Genomic DNA, 26,033 nt, shown 5'->3' on the forward strand with positions numbered 1-26,033 from the left:
ATCACCAGATAGAAATGATATATGTTGAGCGGATACTGAAATATGAAATAGTGTGATAGTGATTTGGACTTACACCATTATGTAATTTAAATCATACTTTAAAGTATTATAACTTTTATAATAGTTCATCAAATAAAAGAGATATCCTTTTAGACAAATGGCATAATCCACCTTTCTAAACTTAGAATAATCCAAAAAATAATTCCTTTTAAATAATTAAAACCTATTTTTTTAAAAAAAAGTCTTTTTTTTTTTTTAATTTAGCACCCGTGAGCTAGAACATAGTTCAATCAAGAGTCAATATATTGGAAAAGTAAAATTAAATATGGATTGAAAAATGAAAATAAGATTCAAAACTGAATCATTAACATCAAATATGAGGGGAGGAAAAAGTGTGCAGAATTGGTACCTAAGAATACAATATATTTTTCAATCTTATTAAATTATTAAACCAAATGAAAGAGAAACTTTATGGATAAAAATTCATATTATTCTGATAATAGAAAAAACAACAAACACATTTTGATTGCCTCTGCTTCACTTTAAGCTTTTGTCACAAAAGGCTCTGCTTTTCCAGATCTCTAAAGACTAAAGCTATCATCATTTGAAAGGGTAAATAGGAAGGACAATAAGTTACTACCAACCCCTATGATCCGACACGTTAACTTATCGACGCTTTGTGACTCGAACAAGCTTCACACAAGCTCCAACACAAGAGCAGATGCACCACCTCCACCATTGCAAACACCTCCAACTCCATATTTCCCACCCTTTTGCTTTAGTACCTAAAGTAAGATCAAATGTTTGTTGTTAAATGGGTTGTGAGTGATATCTACTTTCATAGACAAGGAAAGAGGAGGCTATAGAGAAATGTTGGAGAATATTGAAGATATTTAGATGAATTACCCCCAAAAGTGTGACCAAGATACGAGCCCCGCTGCAACCAAGAGGATGCCCCAGAGACACGGCTCCACCGTGCACGTTCACTTTATCCTGTACATGAAGAAACGAGAAGAATTTAGAACAATGATTAAGATAACAAGGAAGAAAGAAACTGGATAGAGAGATGGGGTAGCACATTTAGAAAGACAAGCTAAAAGCAAGTCGTATTCCAATTATTCAATTCATGCGAGGCCATAGAAGGGCACAAACATATTGGCCAAATATCAAAAGACCCAACTTCACCAACAAGCAGAGTGGGAGATATTATACTCACAGGAGAGATTCCAAGTAATTTCTGATTGGCAAGAGCCACAACCTACAGAGATTATGATCAAATAGAATATATAAGAATTCAATGATTGAAGTCATGGAAACTGATTATTTCACGCTCGTCACTAAAAATCTTACAGCGAACGCTTCATTTATTTCATAGAAGTCAATTTGTGAAGCTTCTAGGCCAGCATGGGAAATGGCCTTTGGAACTGCAAGGGCCGGTGCAGTTGTGAAAAATTCTGGCTCCTACAAATCAATTCCCCATATTATTAGTACAAGGTGCTTTGAAGATCAAAGATATGGAAACTGATGCTTCAGCTGCACTCAGAAAGTAATTACTACAACTAATAAAAGGATCAGGAATTACATGAGCAGCATCAGCATATCCTTTAATTTTTCCAATCACTTCTAGCCCAAGTTCCAGTGCCTTCTTCCCACTCACTAAAACTATGGCGGCAGCACCATCGCTGTAATTTTGAAAATTTCAACTTTTAATACAAGTTCGATTGATCCTCTGGCACAAATTATCCATACAAACTTCCCAACACATGACCAAGAAAAATTTTCCATTACCTTATGCTGGAAGCATTGCCCGCTGTTACGGTACCTCCATTATCCTTAAAACTCGGTCGAAGCTTCCTCAACTTGGCAGGGTCAAACTGGCATTACATATAACCTTTAGAAGTGAATGAGAAGGAAGAAACTACATAAAAGAACTATAGAGAAGTACCTTTCCAAGACCCTCGTCCGAACTGACTACAGTCGATGGTTTTCCCCTTCCTCCTGAAACTTCAACCTGCAAGTTTAGATAAATGTAAGAGACACGTAATTTTCAACTAGAGAAAAAGCCATGCAGTGATATGAGAATATCCAACCGGAACAATTTCCCATTCAAAGGCATTGCTATCCTTGGCAGCAATACCACGCTCAAAGCTCTGAACAGCGTAGTCATCCTGCACAAAATCCAGATGTTAAAATGTTTACATAATAATAAAAAGAGAATCATACTCAAAATGCACTATAATCAATACCTGGGCCTCCCTTGTAATTTGATATTTTTCTGCACATAACTCTGCACAAGTTCCCATGCCAGAGTTTGAATACACATCCCATAAACCATCTTTCAGCATTCCATCAACAAGAGAATCATGTCCAAGACGAGACCCCTTCCTGCAAATGAGCATGAAAATAAGCTGTATTATGCTTAGTGCTCAGGTCACTGTGAATGCGTCAAAATTTAGAGTAGAAAAGCAACCTTGCTTCTGCCAGGTACTTTGGTACATTGGACATGCTTTCCATCCCACCAGAAACTACGACATCGTTAAGGCCTAACTGGATACTCTGTGCTGCCAGCATTGTTGCTGAAAATTAAGATAGCAAACGTTGTAAGAACACTACAATATCATTTAACATCAGTAGGCTGTAGGGTGAAAAAGATCTTAGAGCAAGGACGAGAATGTGAACCTTTCATCCCTGATGCACAAACTTTGTTGACAGTAGTACAGACCACTGAATTAGGTATTCCAGCACCTAATGCAGCTTGTCTGGCAGGAGCCTGGCCCAAATTTGCACTCAGAACATTGCCAAAGATGACTTCTTGTACAAGTGCAGGATCAACTTTTGCCCGTTTAAGTGCAGCTACAGGTCAAACACAAGAAAATACTTCATTATTGGTCCGCTCCATTTACATTAGAGGAGAAAAATGGGTTCCAAAATTACCTTCAATAGCTAAAGATCCCAACTTGGTGGCTGATAAAGATGATAAAGTACCAAGAAATCCACCCATTGGTGTGCGTGCAACACCAACAATGCAAACATCTGTACAACCAAAGATTGAATATCAAGAAAAATAGAGAGGAAAAAATAAACCCACATAGAAATGCAATAACTGTGGTTCTTCAGCGTCAGTTTCACTACGACATAACTTATAATATTAGGCTCTGATTAATCATTTTTATCTGAAAGCAAGTTCAGTACCTCTTGGATTTATCGATTCGTCTGCTGCTGCTGCTGCTGGAGCCATGGTATGCCAAAACTGAAAATCTATAAAATTTATAAATGAGTCGCTGATAAATAAAACAAAGCCATGGAATCACCAAAAACAATAATGTGGAAGCATCCAGATAAATTGTAAACTGAATATTATCATAAATTCTTATCAATCAGTAAAATTCAAAAAACAGTCCACTAGGAAAAACATCTACTTTTCTACAATTTAAAAGAATACATGGACAAATAATTAGAAATTCCACAAAAAAAACATATTTTGCTAAAGTTGGAAGTCAATTACAATGTAATTATTTAAGGTTGACAGAGTTAAATTAAACTTCCTGATTTAAGCATCAGCACAGTTCAACAAAATCAACCAACATAACAAGCTTCTCAGTTCCTTCGTTAGCTAAGGAAAGCAAAATAACATAAAAGCTTTAATGCTTAATCAACTCATGATTCAATAACAAGATTACGGAACCAAAAGGGAGAGGAAATAGAGGATAAATGCTCATCTCTTAAGAAAAAAAATCATACAAACGACAACTTACTTAAGGCATGATCAAGAGTGATTCTGAAATGGTTAAAATCATTTTTAAAAATTTCAAAATCACTCCAGAATATGCTGATTTAGAATGATACAAAAATGGCATTTAAAAGTGAAAAATTAAACAATAAACTAATTTTGAGTGATTACAAATAAATTTCAGAGTGATTTTGTAGATGAAAAAGAAAAACACTTCTAAACATGCAGCAATTCCAAAAACCCAAAATCTCTTTAAAAAAAGGCACCTCCTTCAATGCTGATAAATACACACATCAAACTCAACCACCAACCAACGCCATTTCAACCATTCCAAAAAATTACTCCAGTCGCCAATCGCAATCACATACGCATTCAAAAAATCTGAACAATCATAATCTATCAACCTCCAAATCATCCAAACAACACAGGAACAAGAAACGAAGCAAGATCTATTAAACAAAAAAAAAAAAAAAAAACCCTCACAACATCCAACTCCTCCCAGTCAACCACTACAGATCTAAAAACAACTAAACATCGAAATATTTTGAACAAGAGTCTTCTAAGACAGTAGCAGATTTCAAAAGTATAAGGAGAGGTGAAGCTCAGCTTTGATACACTAACCTCTTCAGTGTCTACAAGGTGGAGAAAAAGGGGTGTTGTGATCGATCTGGAGGGATGAATTAGAAGAGAGAGTTAAAGAGAGAAATTGAAAATGGTAATGAAAAATGTTGAATCAAATTTGTTGTTGGAATTGGTATTTGTTTATATAGTCAGTCAGAGCAGAGAGAGAACTTGATAACTGCCAAAGCAAGCGCTGCACGAGGAAGAAGATCTATGCCTTATTTCTCCTTTTTGCCCCTACCACTTTTCTTTACTTACATTTTTGTCCTTCTTTTCATCTCCTAAATTTCTGTATATGAAAGTAAAAAAAAGTTCATAGCGTTTTATAATTTTTTCATAAATTTTACATACGCAGTTCCGATTTTTTTTTAATTGTGATTTATTAATTCGTAAGAGTTGAGATAGAATAAAATAAAGTCAGAATTATTTTTTCTGGGTGCAACTAAAGTGTGAGATCCAATAACTAAAAGAATAATCTTTTTCATTCATGATATTTTAGAAAATGTAAACCCGAGATCGAATAAAATAAAAGCATAATTCTTTCATACGGCCTATTTCGGTGCCACTAAGACTCTAGATCCAATGACTAAAGAAAGAATTCTTTCATCCCGATACATTGTATATCCAAAATCGAATGAATTAAAGACAGGACATTTCGGTGCAACTAAACCCCGAGATCTTGTAATCATGATTTATACGATCATTTAAATTTAAAAGTCATTGTTTAAAATGAGTAGATTCACACTTATGTCTTTCATTTTTTGTCATCTTGGTGCATTGTATGTCCGATATCAAATGAATTAAAGGCATAATTACATGCCCAAGATCGTGTATCGTGCGTGTGGCCGATTTATCACATGTTGACTGGGGTAATTTTGGTATTTTATATTGTGGGCATGTAGGCTTTTTTTGTCTCCAAAATTATTCTATATAATTCAAATATTTTTCCGGTTTATTATATTTTTTAAAAAAACTCGTATAAGTACTTAAAAATAAATATTTTATTCAAACAAAATTTTTACAAACGTAGTTTTTACGATAGATTGTGGTTAACATATTGTAAATAGATTATATTATTTGACTATATTTATAAATATTTTTAACATTTTTATCATTTAAAATAATTTTCTACTTTTATTACGTAAGTATGTATTGGATGTTTGTAGTTTTCAAAATTTTAGCTTAGTTCATATAATTTAACTAAAATTTACAAATAGTCTACCGTAAACTTAGACCTAAAAAAGAATCATCTATTTTTATTTATTTTTTGAATTAACCTTAAACTTTAATGCTTAACACATTTAGCCAAGTAAAAATGATCATTAACTAATTTTTATGTAAATTTAAAAAATTATCATATGTGAAAATTTTATAAACCTAACAAATAACAATCAAATTGAAATATGAAAGACCAAGTCTAGCTTTATCGTGATATCGAGTATTGACACAATTTCAAAAATGAAAGTAAATTATATTGATTGTTTGTTTATTAAGAAAGAAAAGGTTGACTCTTTTTGTTCTTTTACCTTCCTTATTTTACCGTACAAAAATAATAATTCTATTTTTGATCGAGAAATTAAAGGTTTAAATAACTCATTCTATAGTTTTATATTAAAAAATGTAATTTATGCTTATTTCAAAAGCTACTTAATAAATCAAGTGAAGCAATAAAGAGATGCATTGACGTGATAAAAGCTTAGATTAAATTGTAATTCATTTAAAAAAGTTAGAATATCTTTCTTATAATAAGTTATATGATTTGAACACTATTATGTATCTATTTTATGTTTATAATTTATCAAATTCAAACCCTAACAACCAAATTTATGATTAATAACTAATTGTAAAAGATGGAGTGAATGATATGATTAATTTAATTTGAATTTATATATAGTTCATTTAATTGATATAAATGTGAGTCTAGTATTATCTTAATTATACGAAATTACGAATATATCCCATCTAAGACTAACTTAATTTAGATATATTTTCTAAAACATGTCCTAAAATTATGTAAAATTTATTAGTAATTAAATCACAAGTGACTTTCAAGATGATTTATTTTTGCCAAGTTGGTAATTAGGTACAACTTGGCATTAATAAATTGAACCTATTCAAAGCAAACAATTTTTTTTTCTTCTTCTTCTCTAATGGTATATTTGAGCTTGATTTGCTTTGATGTTCACATTATATTATTGTCCTTCATGGTATAGGTTTAAATAACGACGTGTTTAGCTTGAACATAATTCAAATGAAATAATATTAATAATATACTATAAGAGTTATTTAAGGTTAGGGTTTGAGGTAATCTTAAAAGGAAAAGCCAAACTTTTGAGTTACATGCAATTGCCTAGTTTTTGTGATTGTAGAATTTAAGTAAAAGAAAAATGACGGAGTCGAGAGCTTGCCAAGTGGCACACTATGACCTTGAGGGTCACACACATGTCATAATATTGCTAATATTGTACACATCCCAAACGAGAGTTAAAAAGATGAACCTTATAAATAGCTCCACATCAACCATTTTTGAATGGGTAAACGATTATTCTTTTATGTACTTAGGTAAACTAAATATTTTGTGTATATCAACTTAGGTATGAGAATGTACTTAACTCGACATTAACAACAACAAGAATATATTTTTGCACGTCAATTCCAGTGATGTGTTGATGAGAGGAGAGGGTTGGTGGGACATCAAAGGCATGTATGTAGGAATTTATGCCCAATTTAGAAAGGTACAAATTACAAAGAATAAATACTATATCCTAAAATGAGACGCGTAGCTTAATTGATATTAAATTTTACAACAACAATTTTACATTGGATTGAAGTTGAACACTAACCCTAACAATCAATCCATGTTTATATATGTTTTAGCTTTTACATTTTAAGTTTAATAAATAAATACATCTATATAATTCAATAATAATAGTCGAACGGATGCGAGAATTTTGAATCATTGATCTTGTGATACTAATAACTTTATATGTAAGTGGAAGTATATGTTCGTTTTAGCATTTATAATTCAATTATCATTCGATATTCGTACTTGAAAAACAATAAAAATATATGTTCAACCATTGTGACACTAATAACAAAAATCAATGGGTCAATACCCAAGATCTCACGTCCCCATGATCTTATTCTTTAGAAATTGATAAAGTCAATGGAATATAAATCATGGAGTTCTTCAATTTTGAAAAGACCTAATGTGTAACCAAAACTATATATTATAATACATAAAATCATTTTAATAAAATGGCGTCGATGGAAAGGTTTGTCATAGACAATTAAAAAATTGGTGCGTTTTATACATTAATGTATATTTTTTAGATTATACAAAAAAAAAAAATTATGCTCTAAACGTTTCACGTTGTGTATTAAAATACACATCATGGATACATACTTTAATTGTTTTAGTAATGTATTATTTAATTCTTACAAAAGTTGTATAACCAATCAAAATTATGAAGTGGTAGTAGGGGTGGGCATGGATTGATGGATGTCGATTTTTTATTAAACCAATATCGAATTGACTATACGATTATTTAAGTAAATGTTCAAATCGATCCTGACCATGAAAAAGTATGAATCAATTATTGGTCGGTCAATCGATCGATTTAGGTCAATTTAAGCGTTTTGAAATTTTTAAAAAATATTATTTGTTTGGATTTTTTCTCAATCATCCACTATCGTCTGAATTACCTCTTATTATCTTTAATAAACCATCTTCAGTTCGATCGGTTTTTTAATCTATCATTTTCACTCCCTAAGTGATGTTACCACTTTGTCTTATGTGAAAGTGTTAGGTAACGAACTATTTAATCTATTCTCGTTTTTCTTCTATTAATAAGAAATTTTTGTGATGATAGGTGGAAGGTAGAGTAATAAGAATCACTAAATTTGGACTATTGACCATGGTTGTCTGCAAGAGATGGAGAAGGTTGTGCTTGTTGCATGGATACGACTTGAAGTTGAACTTTGATATTGAGTGAAACTGTGACAACAAAAAGGGTTTGAACTAAGTATTTTAGGACTACTTGGATTATATAATATAGGGAAGAAATTAAGCTCTCTATCTTCTCGGATCTATTAATTAAATTAAAAAGAAAAGAAAAACAAATTGAGTTCTCTAGCTCGAATTAATTAAATCATAGTTTCATCCTTATAGTTTTATTTAAGTATTTAAGAATTATTATCGTTAACTAAACCTTATTTATTTTTTGCTATCAATTTGGGTATAGCTCTAGTAGTAAGCGTATGTTGTAAAAAGTACTTGCCTCAAAATTGTCGATTTAAAGAAAAAAGTTACCATTTTGATATATAAACTTGTTTTATACTTACATCACAAATAATAGGTAATTTGTACATTTCAATTGTTTAATTTGTCTTTTTATTTAGCATAACACAAATGTGAGTTTCTACAATTAACACTGAATTAAATTTATGTTATCTTTTGATAATTAATTAGGCTAAAATTGATAGTATATACCTTAACCCAATTAAATTTGTTATAAAATACATTGCTTTATTTATATATAAATTTGGTTTAATGATTTGGAGATGATTAGAAGTTAGTTCATTTATGTAATTTTCAAATATAGCAAAATGAACCAAAATATTTATAAAATATATCAAAATTTTATATTCTACTAAAAATAGACGTTGATAGACACCGATAAAATTTAAAATTTTACTATATTTTTCACCAATTTACTATTACAATAATCTCTCTTTAAAAGTTAAAATTTAGTCTATATGGTTTTATATAAACTCTTGTTCGATAAATTTTCTGTAAATAATAAATACTTTTAAGACTAGAATTTTGTAAGCTATAGAAATTAAATTTTAGTTATAGCTTTATGATAATATTAATCAAATTTAAATTTGTAGAGTAATTCAAAACAAATGGTTGGATTTGAGAAGAGAAAGAAAAAGATATTTAAATTAATTATCACGTGAGGCACGTGTATGGAAATGAAATGCACGTGAAGCACGTGCAAGAAGCAATGGGTTCTCAAAATTTATTGTAAAATATTTATGGGTTCAAAACTTTAGCTTATTTTTCAATTATCATCTTAACCTACATTTCATGCTATCATGTATTAAATTATTATAATGCACCTTTGGTTGTTCAAACTTTAAGGGAAAAAAAGAAAGAAAATAATTTTGCATTAGAGTAAATTTTAATTAGTCTAACGTAAATAATTTAAGTCTTATTTCATAATAAATTGATTTTTTTTATTTTTAAAATTATATTTATTTCTTTTAAATTTTAAATAGCTTTGTTAAGATATATGAAAGTAGTATTTCTAAGTTTAATTTTTTTCAAAAGTTTATATGTTTGTGAAAGGAAACTTTCAAAAATAAACAATTGTTATTTATTTTAAAAATAATAATTTTAATCCCTTCCATCCAAATTACAATGATACAAATGGAAGAAATTGAAAGATTTTTTAAACTTTTAAAATTTTACAATTTTATTAGACACGAATGTAAATTTTATAAGAAAATCAAATTTAAAATCTAAACTTGTACAATTTTAATTTTGTGTACAATTTGAAAAAAAAAAAACTTACCTAATTTTAAAAGAAATTATATATAAATGATTGCTTGTATATATAATTTGGAAGTTTGTAGGAAACTTTGAGAAACAGAATAAATTAAAGAAGAATAGAAACCACATTAATGTTGAATATTGCATAGTCCACGTTTGGGGATTGGACCATTATTGAATGAAACAAAAACAACTATTTAGTGAATGAAATAGCATTTGATGATGATGAATTTATATCTACCAACCACTTGTTGTTGCATTTATTTAATTTTGTAACAAACTACTTGTTCAATCTTAATTTTTAATACATATATATGTATTGAGTAGGTAGCTTTAGTTTTATATTTATGGGGAATTCAAATACAATCCTTAAAAAAATTAAGAAAATAGTTGCAAATGAAAATGATTGATAGGATATTGAGATGGTAATGAGTTGGATAAAGTCAATGAATTAATTACTTAATTGTGTGTTTACTCTTTGATTTTGAAAATATATAAAACTATTTTTTTAATTGAAAAAAAATTGACAAATGCTTTACTATTACAACAAAATCATTCAAAAAAACAAAAATCATTATACTTAATTTTTTACAAATTTCTTGATTAAATTATAATATACTTTTTAAGTAAATAAATATAAAGACAATTAATTCATAGGATACATTTGGTCAAGAAGCATATTATGGTGAGTAAAGGGAAAATGTTTCAACTTTTAGTTAAAATACTTTGAAAAACTTTAGAATTTGTATCGATTTAAACTATAGACTAATTGTTGTATCAATTGAAACGAGTAAAATTTAGTTAGATACTTATTCTAATATATCCAAACAAATGAAAGGGTTAATTTGAAGGGGGCAAAATAGGGATAGTATTAGAGAAAAAGTTAAAAGTACTTTTTTATATAGAAAAAAAGAAAGTCCAATTATATAACCCGAAATAAAGTAAAATAATGCTAAGGTCTCTCCAACTCATAATATATTGATATTGAGCTGTTTCACTTGTGAATGAAGATTTGATTGATTATTATATATGGTTGCTTAATTGCCTATCCATACCATCTTCAACCTTAATTTCCTTATAAACATATATATGTATTAAAGGATAATTTGTTTATAATTTTGAAAATGTAAGAGAGATGGACTCAATTATCATAATATTTTTTGTTATTTTTGCAAGCTCGTCTAAATTAAAAGTGTAACGTAATATAAACGTTGAGACTAAATTGAAACATAAACCCTAAACCCTAAATTTATAAAACTAATACAATTTAGATAAGTTTTGGAGAGTTTAAATTGATATGTTTATAAAAGTTTTTTATTACTGATAAATTGATACATTTATAAAAGTTTATGGTAAAAAATTGATAAACTTGTTAGTTTGGAATTAAAATTAATATAACTTTCAATTTTTTTTCATACTATTTTCATTCACTTAAATAAAGTATAGAGAATTCGATAGATTTTACTGTATGGTAAATAGTTTCGATTTTTTTTTTCTTTACTTAAAAAATGCATCAATTATATTATATTGTATATATATATATAACCTAACCAAGAGTTGAACCAAAATTGGAAAGCAGTTGAAAACGAACCGTTTTATTAAACATGGAATTGAAGTCAAATGGCTGGACTAGTTATCTATAGCCCATTTTCGGTTCAGGTCCAAACTGTTTTCGGCCCACTAAGATAATTGTCTAAACTTTTCTTTTAATATTTTTTTCATTCTTTGGTAACTTTCGTCATTTATATATTTTGATGTTTATTTGGTCGATTTAAAAATAGATACATTGGTTGATGAAGTTTGAAAATTAGTTCTAAAATTTTAATAGTTAGTTGATAATTTTACTTTTTATTTCGTCTCGTTTCTCCATCATATTCTTATTCATCACGACCACACCCACGATTTTTTCTTTCCTGTCACAAGTGCAAGGACACATTGTCAAAATTTTTAAACACACGGATTGCGAACATTAATTCTAAATTTCAGATTCACTTAAATTTGAAGTTTTTGTCTCTGCTCAAATTCATATTCATATTAAGAAAATTGAATAATGTACAATTGGACGACAAAACTCATATTCAAATATAATTGTCTACTTTCATTAAAGTTTTACTAATATTTAACGTGATTAATTTTGATAGTTAAAGCTTCAAACTAACGATTGCAATCATAATAATTTCATCTCCAAACCCTAATAATTTAAATTCTTACACGGTTTCACCCGCAAGTAACACCTTCAAAAGCCTTATTTTCATTTGAAGAAAATGAAATGAAAGAAAAATTACACGAACGACATAGAATAAGAGAGCATCGTCATGAGAAAGGAAGATCAACTGAAAACAACCACACATAAGCAAGTATAATTTGCTAATCTAACACCCACATCATTTTTTCATTAGTCAATTAATGATCAAATAGACTGAGAGACCATTTAAAGTATCTGTTCTAAATCTTCATAAACTAAATAAACATCAACCCCAACTTTCTTTATTGGCCAAATAGACACAAGTCTCGACTTTTCACCCTACAAAGTTTTCAAAATAATTTAAAGTCAAATTTGGTATGTTGTCCTAAAGTTTATCTTATCAAGTTTAATTTTTTTTTTTTAATAAGAAGTTTGAATGTTCTAGTCCCATTTGCAAGGGTATACTTCAACAAAAAAAATTAATAGAGTCAAAGAAATTAAAAAGTAGGTTAATAAAGTTAAAAAAAAAACAAAGTTTGATAATATAATATAAATTTGTGAAAAGTAAAACCACATGTTTGGATGCATGACTAAAAAAAATGATAACTATTCTTTAGTTCTTGAATGGACCATCAAAGAAATTCCTACAAATCATTTTGTGAAAAATTGTATCATAATCGATTGTTTCATACTTATAAAGTCAGTCAACGATAATTATTTATTATCTATCACAATAACATTTCTATGACAATTTATAAGAATCGATCAAAAAGTTAACTTTTTATGTAAGTTAAACTTTTACATTGACAATACAAATTTGTCACAAAAACATTAGCAATGTCACAATTATAGTATCAATAATTTCTTAAATGTGACACTTTCTTAACATCATCAAATTACGTATATTGGCATTTTAAATTGTAAAAAAAGTAGTACTTATAATGATAGGTAACTATTTGTTTCATACATGTCATTATATTATATTTCGTCCAAATTTCACGTACACAAATATAAATAAAGAACTTTCATGATACAACAAAACTATAAACAATAAAACAAGTAATCAAACTTTGGTTAAGTTGTTTGCAAAAAAAACTAAATACAAGTATTTAGCATTACTTTAATGAAAAAAATACGTATAAATAACTTACTTTATATTTTGCTCACTTCAACAACATTCATTTTAGAACTCGATTTAATATATCAATATAAACATGGAGGGAAAGAAAATTTGGGGGAGAGATGGAAATAGGAAGGGAGTGAAACAAAAACGAATTGAAAAAATGATGTTATATCGAACGACACTTACAAATCGTTAAATATCTACAATCCAATAAAAATTTGAAAATTTTCGACTTTTTTCATGAATTTTGAAAAATATAAAAATGCATAAAATGGGTTTTTATGACTCATGTTTTACTCTTCTCTAAACTCGGTATAAACTCGATAATGTTTAAGAAACATATTTTGTTGTATTGAATTTTTTATTCATCATTATATTTAATATCATTTTTATATTTTAAAATCATGTAATAAGATAAAGTTAAAACTTTCAAATTAAAATGAATTTATCTCCACGATAATTGGTATGAACTTCTCATTTTAAAAGTGAGATATTGAATAACCTTTTCCATAAAGAGAAAGACTATCTAGAAAGAGGCACATGCATAGACGTTTACTCCTTATTTTCCAACGTAATCCACCATTCAACCAATGACCTTATAGAAAATACAAGTAATGGAAAATGAGTCATATACACACTATTTTCCAACCTAATCCACCATTCAAAGTCTTTTGGAAATAATTTACCACAACATTTTGTTTGAAATAATAAAAAGTAGAATCGTGAAATATACTCATTTGATGGTAGTTGTAAGGTACGATCCGAAAAAAAGGGTTGTATTTTAAAAAATTTGGGAAAATAGATATTTTCAAAACTATTTAGGTAGAAACGGTCGTTTTTTGGCATTTATAAATTGTTATTATTATTATCGTTGTTGTTTTTATTATTATTATTATTATAAAAAAATAAGTGGAATGAAATATTTAAGTAGGGAGGTAAGCGGTAACTTTATTGTTTAATTCCATATTTAATATGTTTAGCTCTCCTTTTTATATTTTGAAGATTTTTTTTTTAACTTTGTAATTTTTGATATTTTATATATTCAATTTATGAATGTTCAATTTTGTTACCAAAGTATTTAATTATATTCAATTTATACAAATTATAAATGATTTGTTATTAAAAAGAAAGGTAATAGGAAATGAAATGATAAATTGAGATGGATATAAATCAATAATTGTGTGATTGAAGAATAAAAAGTAAAATATTTTTATAATATTATGAAAATAATTTTTTAAATTTTAATATTGTAATAATTATAATAAAGATAATAATAATAATTAAATGGCTCACTGTCATATAAATTGATGGAGCCCACTCAGGAATGCGTCTTTTCAAGAGACACATTTTAATAATGCCAAAAAAAATCCACATCTTTTATCGAAATAGTTTTGAAAACACCCATTTTTCTTAATTTTTTAAAAAAATTATCCTCATTTTTCAAATCACCCTAGTTGTAATCACATTCTCATCGATTATAAAAATGAGAGGTATACATAGTTTGAGTTGTTAGAACTTTTTGGATCAACCCAAAATTTAAGTTGGGTTGACTTTGGTTCGTTTAAGTTTTTCGATTATTTATTTTTCTTTTTTTTAGTATTTTTAAATACTTAAATTTGTCTTTATAACATATACGTCAAATAATTAGATTTCATAAAACTCAAATGTTAAATATTAAAATTCAATATATTTGTTACAAACTTCAAATAAACGTCATGAAAATATATATGAATATTTATAAGTTTAAAAATTTGGATTGGATTGGGTCAAATCGGAGTTTAAATAGGAAATTACTTTAAATAACAAGACTTCATACAAATAATAGTTTATCTTGGTCTGTTATGGTCCATCGTAGATAAATTATGATATTTTGTAAATATTTTGGTTCATTTTGCTATATTTGAAAATAAATCATATTATCGACGTATATAATCTAAACTTAAATATTTGATTTAAACATATCCTCTATCTTAACCCACAAACAATCAAATTTTATATAGTAACATATACCACTATATAATAAATACATTAAAAATATATGAACGGTTACAATAATAAGATTTAAGAAAGATGGAATGAATTTTTGTAATGTGAATATATGAACTTAACAATTGCATAAAGCAAATAAAAGAAAAAAAAAAAGGAAAAAAGGACGAAAATTACATTGGGGTTTTCGGTTGGATGTGTAGTCCCAATTCGTCGAAAGAAGCTGGAAAAGAGGCGTAGAAATGGGTTCCTATTCGTCTTCTTCAACGACTCTTCCATAGTTTTAATATCAATCAAAATCTTCTGCTGCATTCAAATGGAAGTTTCATTAGAGTCAATGAACCCCATGTTCAAGGCACTGCCTATTTCTCTTTATTTCTTTATATAAATCTGTGTCTTCATATCAGGTTTTATGTTGTATCTATCGTATGAAATCTGATTAATTGTTTTTGTTTGATTTTTCTTCATGTTCGGATTGAGGAGTATTAAATTATATACTTACCTTTCCCTATTTAAAGCATTTCCATCTTCTTTATCCTCCTCTGCACTTCATTCTTCATCGAATCAAGCTTTCTTCAACTCTTCGTCGTCTTCCCTTTTCAGCTTCAGAACAGGTAGGGGGTTTTTTATTTGTTTTTCTGCGTTTTTTTTTTTTTGTTTACGTTGATTCTATGTCGGTTCTCTTCATATTTTAGTGGGTTCTTCCTTGATTTCTGTACCCAAGTTCATAGCTAGGATTGGGATTTTAAGACCTGGATTTGATTTGAGTTTAAATTATTGCATAATCATGTGGATTTGGACTTATTTTGTGCTCCTTTTTGTGGGGGGTTTCTTGTTTTTCATTCTTGTAGTTGCGGCTACTGCTTCATATGTAGGAAACAAAAGTCCAACACTCAGCCGAGACATGTCTTCCTCATCATCAACTCTAGAGAAAGTGACTCCTCATGCTAATGTTCAACAGCTTGAACTATTGAGTGGAGTTCACGATCGTTATGATGGAGTCATTGTAGAAATGAAGGACCCTATGGACTCAAATGAATTTGGTTCTTTGCTTAGAGCTTCGTTGTCTCAATGGAAACAACAGGTATTTTTTCTGTTCGGTTATAGCCTATAGGTTGAACTTGGTTCTTTATATGTAGTTCCTGTCTTCGACTCCCATTTATGGTTTCTGTTTCCGTTTTGATTTTCAGGGTAAGAGAGGTATTTGGATCAAATTGCCTATTGAACTTGCAAATCTTGTTGAAGTTGTTGTTAAGGTACATTTTGTTCGTACAAATACATAAAAGTCACTTTTTTTCTTAAACCGTACGATATTTTCAAATTGTAAAGATCTTAAAAATTGTTTTGCTGTCTGAATGAACAGCCTGATTCATGCAGTTATACTGATTTTTTCTTTGACATGGCACTTACATTACAAATCCAAAACGTTAAGTATACTCTGTATGATTAAAAAAAAAATGTTCCACTGATTGGTGTCTCTCCACTTCTACCTTTAAGTTTTAGAACTTCTATAGAATTCCATGTTTGATGATGAGTAAATAATGTTAAGTCTGATTTACTATTATGTCTATCTCAAATTTAAGTATGTATTTATATGGTCATAAATATATCTCATGAGATTGGTTGTATGTTAGTCTGGATATTCATCGCTATTTTAAAGAAGGAAAAAAAGAAGTTCAAGCTAAATTGTTGTTTTTGGTCGTACACTGTTTCTGAATTTTCAACTTTTTGATTATATTGTCTGGAAGGCAGAAACTCTTAGAATGTGATCCTTTGTGGCCACGATAAAGTCTGAATGCATCCCTTCAAAATCTCTTTACTCCTTTCACGTGCTCCAATGTGACCTAGTCAATCCACTGTAGTTCGATTAGCCAAAAGTTAAAATACAAATGTCTTTTGTATCTGCTTAAGAAAGATAACTGTATGTATGTGTCACTTTAATAAATTAACGCTGGTTGTTGCTTTTGATTTTCAGGAAGGATTTTCTTTCCACCATGCCGAACCTAATTATCTAATGCTCGTGCGATGGATCTCTGAAACTACGAATAACCTTCCAGCTAATGCCTCTCATCGTGTGGGCATCGGTGCATTTGTAATGAACAGTAATCGAGAGGTACTTTCCAAATTCCTCTTGTTTGTTTGTGATTTTGATGCGATACTGTGTTCTTAGGAATAATTTGCTGTCTATTTGAAAGATTTCAGTTAGAAGAGCTCTTTGGTTTTAGTAGCTAACATGAATACTCTAATTTTGAAGGTGCTTGTGGTTCAAGAGATTAGTGGCAAATTCAAAGGTACAGGAGTTTGGAAGTTACCAACTGGAGTGGTTAATGAGGTGAGGAAATTTCAATTTGCTTCAACTGTCTCAATTCAATAAGCCTTTCTTGTGCTATAATCTACTTCTCCTTTCTGTAGGGGGAGGATATTTGTGACGCAGCAATTAGGGAAGTAAAAGAAGAGACTGGCGTAAGTTATGAATAACAAGGAGTTTAATTTTATTGTCATTATTATTATTATTTTAATTTCACTTTCTCTCTTTCCCTCTCTCAAATGTTTAATAGTTTCACTTGAAATTCCTTTCAGGTTGATGCAGAATTTGTAGAAGTTTTAGCATTCAGGTACACCAAGTTACATTCTTCACCATTTATTTCACATTTTATCCAATGCACCCAATTTTCCTTGTACTAAATGGTAAGAAGCGCACAAGTACGGATACAAAACACACCATTTTTTAAAAATCTAGGACAAGACATAGCAAGGACACTTTTATTTAATTATAAGATATATACATATGTAGAGAGAGAGAGAGGCGGAGAGAGAGAGATTTTTCATACTATAAGAAAATTAAAATTTAAAGTTTGATGTAATTCACATCCAAAATTTATTTATTATTGTCATATACGAGTCTTTTTAGTCTACTCAACAAGTGTTCAATACGTGTCCAACAAGTATTAGATTGTTCAAGTGTTTGACATATATCGGACACGGACATGCTAGTCAAACTAAAATGTTTATGCTTGTTTATGCTTCTTAGGCCGGATATGTGTTGTTGTAATGTATAGGGGAGTTTCCATCCTTACCCTTTTTTCTCTCTTTTCTTGGATGAAAATTTCTTACTACCTGCTCCTTTCTGTTGTGTAATGCAGGCAAAGCCACAGTGCGTTTTTTACAAAATCGGATTTGTTTTTCGTATGCATGTTACGACCACGTTCCTTTGACATTCAAAAGCAAGCTTCAGAAATTGAGGCTGCCAAGGTATATTTAGTAAGACAGTGATTGATAAATAATGAGATGTGTCATTCTCCTATTTTGATGGAAAATCCCTCCGTTTAATTAGAGACATCTCATAATGAGGCCCCAAAATTGGAATCCAATGTTTCCATATCAATAATTGATCACTAATCTAAACAACTTTAGGACAGGTCACACCCTACTGTCTAGATTAAAAACACTTATCCAGGAATACGATACTATCTCGACTTCAATTCTTTTTTATATCAAACATAGATATGGTATCAAAACATTCCTTTGTAGAGGCCATTCTAAGACTGTAGATTACAGTGACAATTTTTTTTGCCCTTCTCTGACTTTTTCCACTTCCAAAACAGTGGATGCCCATTGATGAATATGCAGACCAACCCTTTGTTAAAGAAAATTCGGGTTTCGACTACGTGGCAAAAGTATGTTTAGCAAAGGCGAACAACAGCTACAACGGTCTCTCAGCTATGCCTACGTATTCTGCGTCTGGTAAAATGACGTTCCTCTACTCAAAACATGAAATCTGAACTCATACTTCAGCAGCAACATCGACAATTGATTGCTCCCTCTAACCTCAGCATTACAAGATGCTCAAAAGAATCTATAAATTATTGACGTACATATCATTTGTGCATTAAATCTCCATCTTGTTTGGTTTATGGTTAGAGAAAATTGGGTAGTAGTTTGTCACATGAGTTGTTGATTAATTATATTTTTATATTGTTTTCTAAAATGTTAGCACAAAGGTGAAGTTAATAAAAGTGCTACTAGTTACAATAAACTTACTTCAACAATAAAGGACACAACGTTCCTTTCTAGAATTCAACATCATGATTTTATATCAATGTACTCTACAATCTGTGATGTCTTTTTCTAAAATTAATGGCTATTATCATACCTAATTAAGCTATGTTTAGATTGAGTTAAAAGTTATATTTATAAGTCAATAAACTTGAAACTTGTACATGGTTTCTATGTATTGGTAATTAAAATCTCTAATTGACTCCTAAGCATAGGCATAAAACTCGCTAGTTAGTTCTTACCAAAAGTGGAATAAAAAAATGTGTTGGAGTCCTAAAGTTGCAAATATCAAAAGGGAAAAGGAAAGTGTGATGTTGGGGCTTCTTTATGATTTCTCTCCACCGACACAAGTATAAGATTCCCTAAATATTTCAACATGCATTGTCTAAATAATAATAATAATAAAAGAGAGAAGAAAAATTAAAATAAATTATTCCAAATTAAATAAATTATTGTTCTTTTTCAAAATGGGAAAAAAAAAAATGAAGGCAAATCACTTAAGAAAATACAACCCAATTTGATATTTAAAGTGACTGTACACCATCCAAAAAAAAAGGGTAAAAATAAAAATGAAAAACATCACCGACACTCTCAAAAATAAAAAATCGAAAATACAAAGTGAGACTTTCCTTTTTTTTATTTTGCTCTATGAATAAACGGACCTCTAATATAACGCCACGTCTCCATTCCATCATACAAATCATACGAGCAAAACACCCAACCACAAACTCAACATCACCACCACCGCCATCGATCTCTCACCGTTCCTTCCAAACGCTCCATCTTTTTCTGATGTCTGATCCGCCGGATCTCCGTCCGACTCATCCGACCCAATTGGGGAGTCTGCATCCTCGGACTCCTCTCCGTCCGACGCCTTAGGCGATGGTGCCTTCGTCTTCTTCTTCTTCGGCGATGATTTCGGTGCTGGAGCCTCCTCTTCCTCCTCCGGTACTGCCTTGAAAAGCTCCTTCGGCTGCAACACCTTATCGACCTCATACACTATCAACGGCTCCGAATCTATCAGCGTCGCTGTCACTGTCGACGTCACAACCTTCGTCTTTACCATGACGTCCTCGCCGTCGGTCTTGATGACGAAATCGTACTTGGCGCCGCCGTCTGTGGCTAACGTGCTGACGACGCCGTTGTTCGATTTGAACATCTGCAACGATAAGTAAATCGGCATACCGTGGTACAATAGCAACGATACTTTATGCGCCGCCGTGAGATTCTTGTACTTGGGAAGAAATGCATTGAGTGCGTCTTCCGTTGGACAAAACATCGTTAGTCCACCATCGACGTTCGATTGATATGTTTCAATGGCGCCAGCAGCTATTAAGAGATCAGAGAAGGCTTTGCAACCTTGCTTTGGCAGGACCTCCGTCAGATTCAAACTGACCGGCGCCGCCGTTGGAGCCTCGGCGTCGGCGGATGTTATAACCTAACGTAAAATCCCAATTTGTTAAAATAACTGTTACGGTTAACTAACAGAATTGTCGTTTTCTGATAGAAAAACTAATAAATAAATAATCAGATCCATAACAAATTAAATGAACTTTTTGAGTTTCCATTTTGTCGGTCACAAAATAGACCGCTAAGAGACTAAGTTTAATAGATAAAAGACATAATTATCAAATACTCACTTCTAAGAATTGAAAAACTAACTAAACTTTAACAAAATATTAAAATTATGAAACTCAAACATAGTTAGATCTGTATATTAATGATTATAATGTAAGTTAACTTTATATTCTTATCCAACAGTTGAAGTTTTGAATCTTTACATTAATGTATGTGTTACTAACATAATAAAGTTTTTTTTTGTTAATATGAGAATTGAAGGAATACAATCGACCAAACTTTTTATTCTAAAATTATAATATTAATACAATGTCAGTTGAACTCAACTCGTTTTAGCAACTAAAACAGTGTTAACATTTAGTTGAAAATCAACTTCATTTAGAATATTCTAAAGATTACCCTATCATTCACGGTGGATCCTACGCAAGTGTTCAATCACAAATTGTTACGAAATGTTTTTTTCTATTTGAATAGTATATTTTTTTCCTATAATAATATTAGTTATTGTATATTGTATATTTAACTTTGTTAATCATTTAATAGTGGTTGAAACTGTGGATCCAGGAACTTTTGTCGATCGGTAACTTTCTAATTTGGTATTATAGTTATACTAAACAAGTCGGTGATTAACATGGTGTAATTGTCAATTTAATTGTTAAATAAGAAGTGATATTATCGGAAATAAATAAATCTCATTCACATATTCATACTATTACCACTGATATCAAGATTAAGATTGTTAAAAATTTGAACAAGATAATAGGAATTAGGATTTGGCGTAATGAAAAAGGTTGAAATCGACAGTTACCTTACTGATCTGCAAGATGGAGATATTGTAAGGCATTTCCACGACCGATTTAACATAGAAGGAATTGAGATCGCCGCCGTTATCCTCGGATCCAAATCCAACCTTACCGCCTCTCATATTAGTGATATTAACATATCCAGAAGTACCAGTAGCGGAACCGGTGGCCTGAAACAGAGTAGAAGAGAGCGTAGTTCCTTTAGAAAGCTGATGAAGCTTTTTAGCACCGTAGTAATCAACAAGAACATGAAGCGAGAGCACATTCTTGATGGTGCCGACGGAGAAATGCTTGTCGAGAAGAGCGGACATGGCAGAGTTGTCTAAGGCGAGGACAGTAATGGTAAGACGGCGGTTGATTTCGCCAGCGAGGTGGGTGATTGTGAGGTAGTGGTTGAAGGTGCTGAACTCAGGGTGTTTGGCGAGGATTCTAGTGATGTTGTGAGCGTCGGCGGAGGAGGGGGAGAAGATGAGGAGGAGGAGGAGAGGGAGAGCCAGAGTGGCGAGGGGGAAGGGACGGGGCATGGTGGCGGAGGGGAATGGGGAATGTGGAAATTGGGGGATTTGATTGGGGGTGGGAGTGAGAGATTTAGGGATTTGAGTGAAGGGAGTTTTTATTTTGGAAGAGAGATTTTTAAGAAATAGAAAAGGTTAGTTAGCATGGGAGCCAGCTCAAGAGAGGAGTGAAGTGGGCCCTCTCATGGCATTAGTTTAATTCAATATTTATTTCTTAATTTGATTTTTGACATTTAATTATTTATTTATATAATGAAATTATAAGTTTGTTGGACTCAAAAGGTTTCAAATATTTTTAAATTTTTTAGGTCTTAATTTTATGGAATGTTCAAAGCAAACATCTTAAATCATACATATCTAAATGCTTTTCTTACTTTTTCAAATCTCATTTATCTTGTATTAAATTCATCACATTTGTATGTTTATTTTTTCGTATTTTCTCACTTTTTTTACACCTATTAGTATTGAAAATATACGAAAGTATCGATGAAACTTTAACATTATTATAGAGTTATACTCATGTTGACGATTAAATTATTAGATAGGATACTCTCAAAACGTTTGTTTGTGTTTTATTTGGAAATTGAATTGTCAAATTGATTTCTAAATTTTAAATTTAGTGATATGTTTTGGAATTTCCTAATTTCAAAACTCAAATAAAGGATATTTTAGATATTTATTTGAATTTTTTTATCAAATAAAACTTTGAACTTTTAATTTTATATTTAATAGATATTTTAAAATTTTAACACACGAAAAAATACAAATTTGTGTACTAGCGGTTTTGTTCTTACAGTATGCAAGGTAGATTATTAAACTTCACATCTAAAAATTAATAATACAAATTTATGTTAGTATTGACAAAACAACCCAATCGGGACTTTATATATATATAATATATGGATATAAATTGGTTAATATAAATGTTTGATTAACTAATCTAACATGGCCAAATAGTAACTAAATATAAAATAATATTCTAAGAACTAAAAATAGAAAACAAAAATCAAAAGTCATAAATCTAAATCTTGTAGGAAAAGAAATCAGAAACCAAAATTAAATTCCAAACCTTTTTGTTTCTTTGTGTTTTTTGTTTCTTCTTTTTCATGTACATCATAATTATGATTCATACTTTATACTAACAACAATAGTAAATAATATGACATGTACAAGAACAACATATATAGTAAGTTCCTCTTTTAACGGTAGTTATAATCAATGATTTGAAAACAAACCTTTTTATAGTTTGAGGACAAAATATATGGTATTTAAACGTCGATGCATATTAGTTACTCGAGTAATTTAAGCGAATTATGAAATGGATAGCGAAAATTAATTCAATCTATTTTTAAATGAGTAATTAATTATTACGAATGATTATATATTTTAATAATAATCCAAAAAGATGTATGGATATTCTAAAGAAAAAAGTAGTAAAGATATATTGGCAAAATGAATCCCAATAATTTAATAAGGGTTAGATAATAGATAGAAGTAAAGGTAAGATACTTGACTTTGTTTATGATTATTTGAAAGACTTGTGTGCTTGATAAGATGCTTGTGCATGTGGGCACTTGAATTTTGGAACCTATTCTAACTTGCAAGTAATTCACAAACTTTTTTTCAATATATAAAAAGAAAACTCGTATAAGGTTAAAATATCATTTTAGTCGGTGTATTTTACTGTTTTTACTATTTAGTTATATTTTCAAACGTCTAATTTTAGTATATAAATTTTCAATAAATCTTAAATTTAATTTTAGCAAAATTGGAATCCAAGACATTACGTGTGAACATCGATCGATCAATGCATGTTTTTCGATCAAATTGCCACTGAATCAATTATGGTTGGTTTAGTAAACGTTCAAATCGACCTTGATCATCAATCAATTTAGGTCGGTTAAGCCTCACGGACTAAAACTCTTCTTATCTCCAACTGACTACTTTTAATTTGGTTTTTTGAATCTATCATGCACACATCTAAAAGAGATTCAAATCAAACTATTGACATTATGATTAATAACACACTCATATATCAACTGAATTATTCAACCTAACTATTAGATTGTTTTACTATCAAACTAGATTATTAATCTTGTTTTATGCTTAAAACAATGTTTAGTTTCGCACATATATCTCTATCGATACTTGAAGCTAAACCGACACTAAATAGTTGGGGAATAAAATCATGTGTTTTTTAAAATAATAATTGAAAAAGGAAAGAAAGGTCAAGAAGATTAAAGCCAAAATAGACAAAAAGAAAAGGGGCAGCATAGACAAATGATGTCCCACCAACCACTTTGAAAAGAAAACCCAAATGCTTCAATCATTTTAATTTATTAAATCAACATTTGGATTTGGTACATAATTTAAATTAATAATCAAAGAAAATTTAAATCTTGTTTAAACCATTTCTTATGGCTTCTTTTTTAGTAATTACGCAATTAATCTACGTTTTAAAAAGAAAAAAACTATTTTAAAAAACAAAAGGATTTCTCAAGTGTAAATATTTTTATAGAAGTTTAAAAATATATTATTGACATATAATTTTAGTTTTGTAACTTCAACAAATCTTATATTTAATTTCTCAAAATCAATTTTTATTAATTTTCTTATGTGGATATGTTTTCAAAATTTACAAAATTGGATAGTTAAAATTACTAGATTTCGAGGAACAATTTTATTTATTTATTTAAATTGAAAGATTGTGAGAAAAATATTGTTTCTCAAGTTTGAGCTTGAGAAGTTTGAAATATGGTTAATATTTTGAAAAGAAAAAAAGTAATGAGAATCTTTTTTTTTTTTTTTTCACATATTGAAAAAGTAAATTAAAGTTAGTGTGTATACCAAAATCTAATCAACCTAAATTAGCATTATTTTGTATAAAAATATTGAATTAAAATATAGTATTTAAAAAAGTCTTAGTGAAAGATAAAATTAACATCTTTCCAAAGTTTTAATTGCATCCATGATGTGTTTGTCCTTTTTCCTAATTAAATTATTAATAGAAAAACTTACTCACTCACATTTGTATGATTTAATACAAATTATGGATTGAAATTCTATTTCCACATGTACTTAAAACTATTATAGAGTCTACCTATTGAGAGGTTGTAAACTTATGTTTAGAAACTCTATAGATTTTACTAAAGTTTCCTTTTTCATCTAGAAGGTGGAGGCTTATGCACAAATCGTACGCGATGTTTCTTTTCACCGTGGAATAATGTCCTCCCTCATTCTTTGGTATCTTAGGCTTTGGATCGAAGAGCAAGCGAATTCTCTTTTTTATTTTTCTCTCTACTCATTGTGATTTGAATCTTTGATTTCTTGTGATGTAATATCCTTTAGTTGGTTGGTGAATGTCTTCTAAAGAAAAGCTTCAATTTTTTTATATATTAAAAAAAAAAGAAAAACCCATTATGGCCTCGAAAGTAAATCACCAACAACCATAAAAACACATCTCCTCTTTTCAATAAAATGAAAAAAAAACATAAAATTAAAATTAGAAAGACATTATTTTAATGCTCGAAGAACTTCAAAGAAGATTAATTTGTGAATGTTAACAAATGTTTAAAGCCCCTTTAACAAAAAGAAAAATATTGTTTCTTCGTTTCTCATATTTAACGATCAGTTTTTTAAAACTAAAAAATAAAAACAAACGAAAGTTACCGATCTTAAATTGAGACGACATTGTTGTAGGGTTAATTAGAAAGGAAAATTAAAAATGAATAATAAAGAAAGAAAGTAGTTGAAGAAAATAATTGAGTGGATGAATTATGAAATATAAAAACAATACTAATAATAATAAGAAGAAGAAGAATAGAAAATAGAAAATAGAAAATAGGTGAGGATGGAGAAGGGCCCAGAAGTGTCGGTAGA

The 26,033-nt window shown here is 29.7% G+C and overlaps 3 protein-coding genes across 5 annotated transcripts; 1 reads left to right on the forward strand and 2 right to left on the reverse strand.

The window, feature by feature from the left end:
- Positions 1-402: 402 nt before the first annotated feature.
- On the reverse strand, positions 403-4,602 carry LOC101214645 (acetyl-CoA acetyltransferase, cytosolic 1). Of its 3 annotated transcripts, none has more exons than XM_004144502.3 (14): positions 4,352-4,602; positions 3,193-3,258; positions 2,935-3,033; positions 2,680-2,853; positions 2,471-2,576; positions 2,247-2,385; positions 2,091-2,168; positions 1,946-2,011; positions 1,789-1,874; positions 1,583-1,682; positions 1,351-1,461; positions 1,217-1,258; positions 907-993; positions 403-785 (listed from the first exon to the last, which is right to left on the reverse strand). In XM_004144502.3, exons 2-14 carry the CDS (start codon positions 3,236-3,238, stop codon positions 696-698), a joined length of 1,224 nt encoding a protein of 407 aa, XP_004144550.1. In that variant the 5' UTR covers positions 3,239-3,258; positions 4,352-4,602; the 3' UTR covers positions 403-695. The 3 variants fall into 3 exon arrangements, with proteins under 3 accessions (XP_004144550.1, XP_031745249.1, XP_031745248.1); XM_031889389.1 differs by having other exon boundaries at positions 3,193-3,250; positions 4,352-4,526; XM_031889388.1 differs by lacking the exon at positions 4,352-4,602 and adding an exon at positions 3,902-3,922.
- Positions 4,603-15,341: 10,739 nt separating this feature from the next.
- On the forward strand, positions 15,342-19,302 carry LOC101214407 (nudix hydrolase 7). The gene is made up of 9 exons (XM_004144501.3): positions 15,342-15,816; positions 16,054-16,286; positions 16,393-16,458; positions 17,178-17,315; positions 17,457-17,534; positions 17,615-17,665; positions 17,783-17,817; positions 18,346-18,454; positions 18,808-19,302. The coding sequence occupies exons 1-9, from the start codon at positions 15,669-15,671 to the stop codon at positions 18,982-18,984; spliced, it is 1,035 nt and encodes a 344-aa protein (XP_004144549.1). The 5' UTR covers positions 15,342-15,668; the 3' UTR covers positions 18,985-19,302.
- A 374-nt stretch (positions 19,303-19,676) lies between these two features.
- On the reverse strand, positions 19,677-22,252 carry LOC101214167 (fasciclin-like arabinogalactan protein 2). Its single transcript, XM_004144500.3, has 2 exons — positions 21,645-22,252; positions 19,677-20,696 (listed from the first exon to the last, which is right to left on the reverse strand). Exons 1-2 carry the CDS (start codon positions 22,161-22,163, stop codon positions 19,959-19,961), a joined length of 1,257 nt encoding a protein of 418 aa, XP_004144548.1. The 5' UTR covers positions 22,164-22,252; the 3' UTR covers positions 19,677-19,958.
- Between the last annotated feature and the right edge of the window lie 3,781 nt (positions 22,253-26,033).

This window comes from Cucumis sativus, chromosome 7 (assembly GCF_000004075.3).
Source record: "Cucumis sativus cultivar 9930 chromosome 7, Cucumber_9930_V3, whole genome shotgun sequence".
In the NCBI taxonomy this organism is placed as follows: domain Eukaryota; kingdom Viridiplantae; phylum Streptophyta; class Magnoliopsida; order Cucurbitales; family Cucurbitaceae; genus Cucumis; species Cucumis sativus.

What these genes read in the sequence shown, in the direction of transcription:
- LOC101214167 (XM_004144500.3), bottom strand. Translation starts at nt 22,163, where the DNA reads ATGCCCCGTCCCTTCCCCCTCGCCACTCTGGCTCTCCCTCTCCTCCTC. An exon ending in CCATCTTGCAGATCAGTAAG is followed by an intron (nt 20,697 to 21,644) that starts GTAACTGTCGAT and finishes ATTTTACGTTAG; the next exon opens with GTTATAACATCCGCCGACGC.
- LOC101214407 (XM_004144501.3), top strand. Translation starts at nt 15,669, where the DNA reads ATGTTCGGATTGAGGAGTATTAAATTATATACTTACCTTTCCCTATTT. An exon ending in TTGTTGAAGTTGTTGTTAAG is followed by an intron (nt 16,459 to 17,177) that starts GTACATTTTGTT and finishes TTTGATTTTCAG; the next exon opens with GAAGGATTTTCTTTCCACCA. An exon ending in TAATGAACAGTAATCGAGAG is followed by an intron (nt 17,316 to 17,456) that starts GTACTTTCCAAA and finishes CTAATTTTGAAG; the next exon opens with GTGCTTGTGGTTCAAGAGAT.
- LOC101214645 (XM_004144502.3), bottom strand. Translation starts at nt 3,238, where the DNA reads ATGGCTCCAGCAGCAGCAGCAGCAGACGAATCGATAAATCCAAGAG. An exon ending in TTGTGCATCAGGGATGAAAG is followed by an intron (nt 2,577 to 2,679) that starts GTTCACATTCTC and finishes CTTAATTTTCAG; the next exon opens with CAACAATGCTGGCAGCACAG. An exon ending in AAGTACCTGGCAGAAGCAAG is followed by an intron (nt 2,386 to 2,470) that starts GTTGCTTTTCTA and finishes GCTCATTTGCAG; the next exon opens with GAAGGGGTCTCGTCTTGGAC.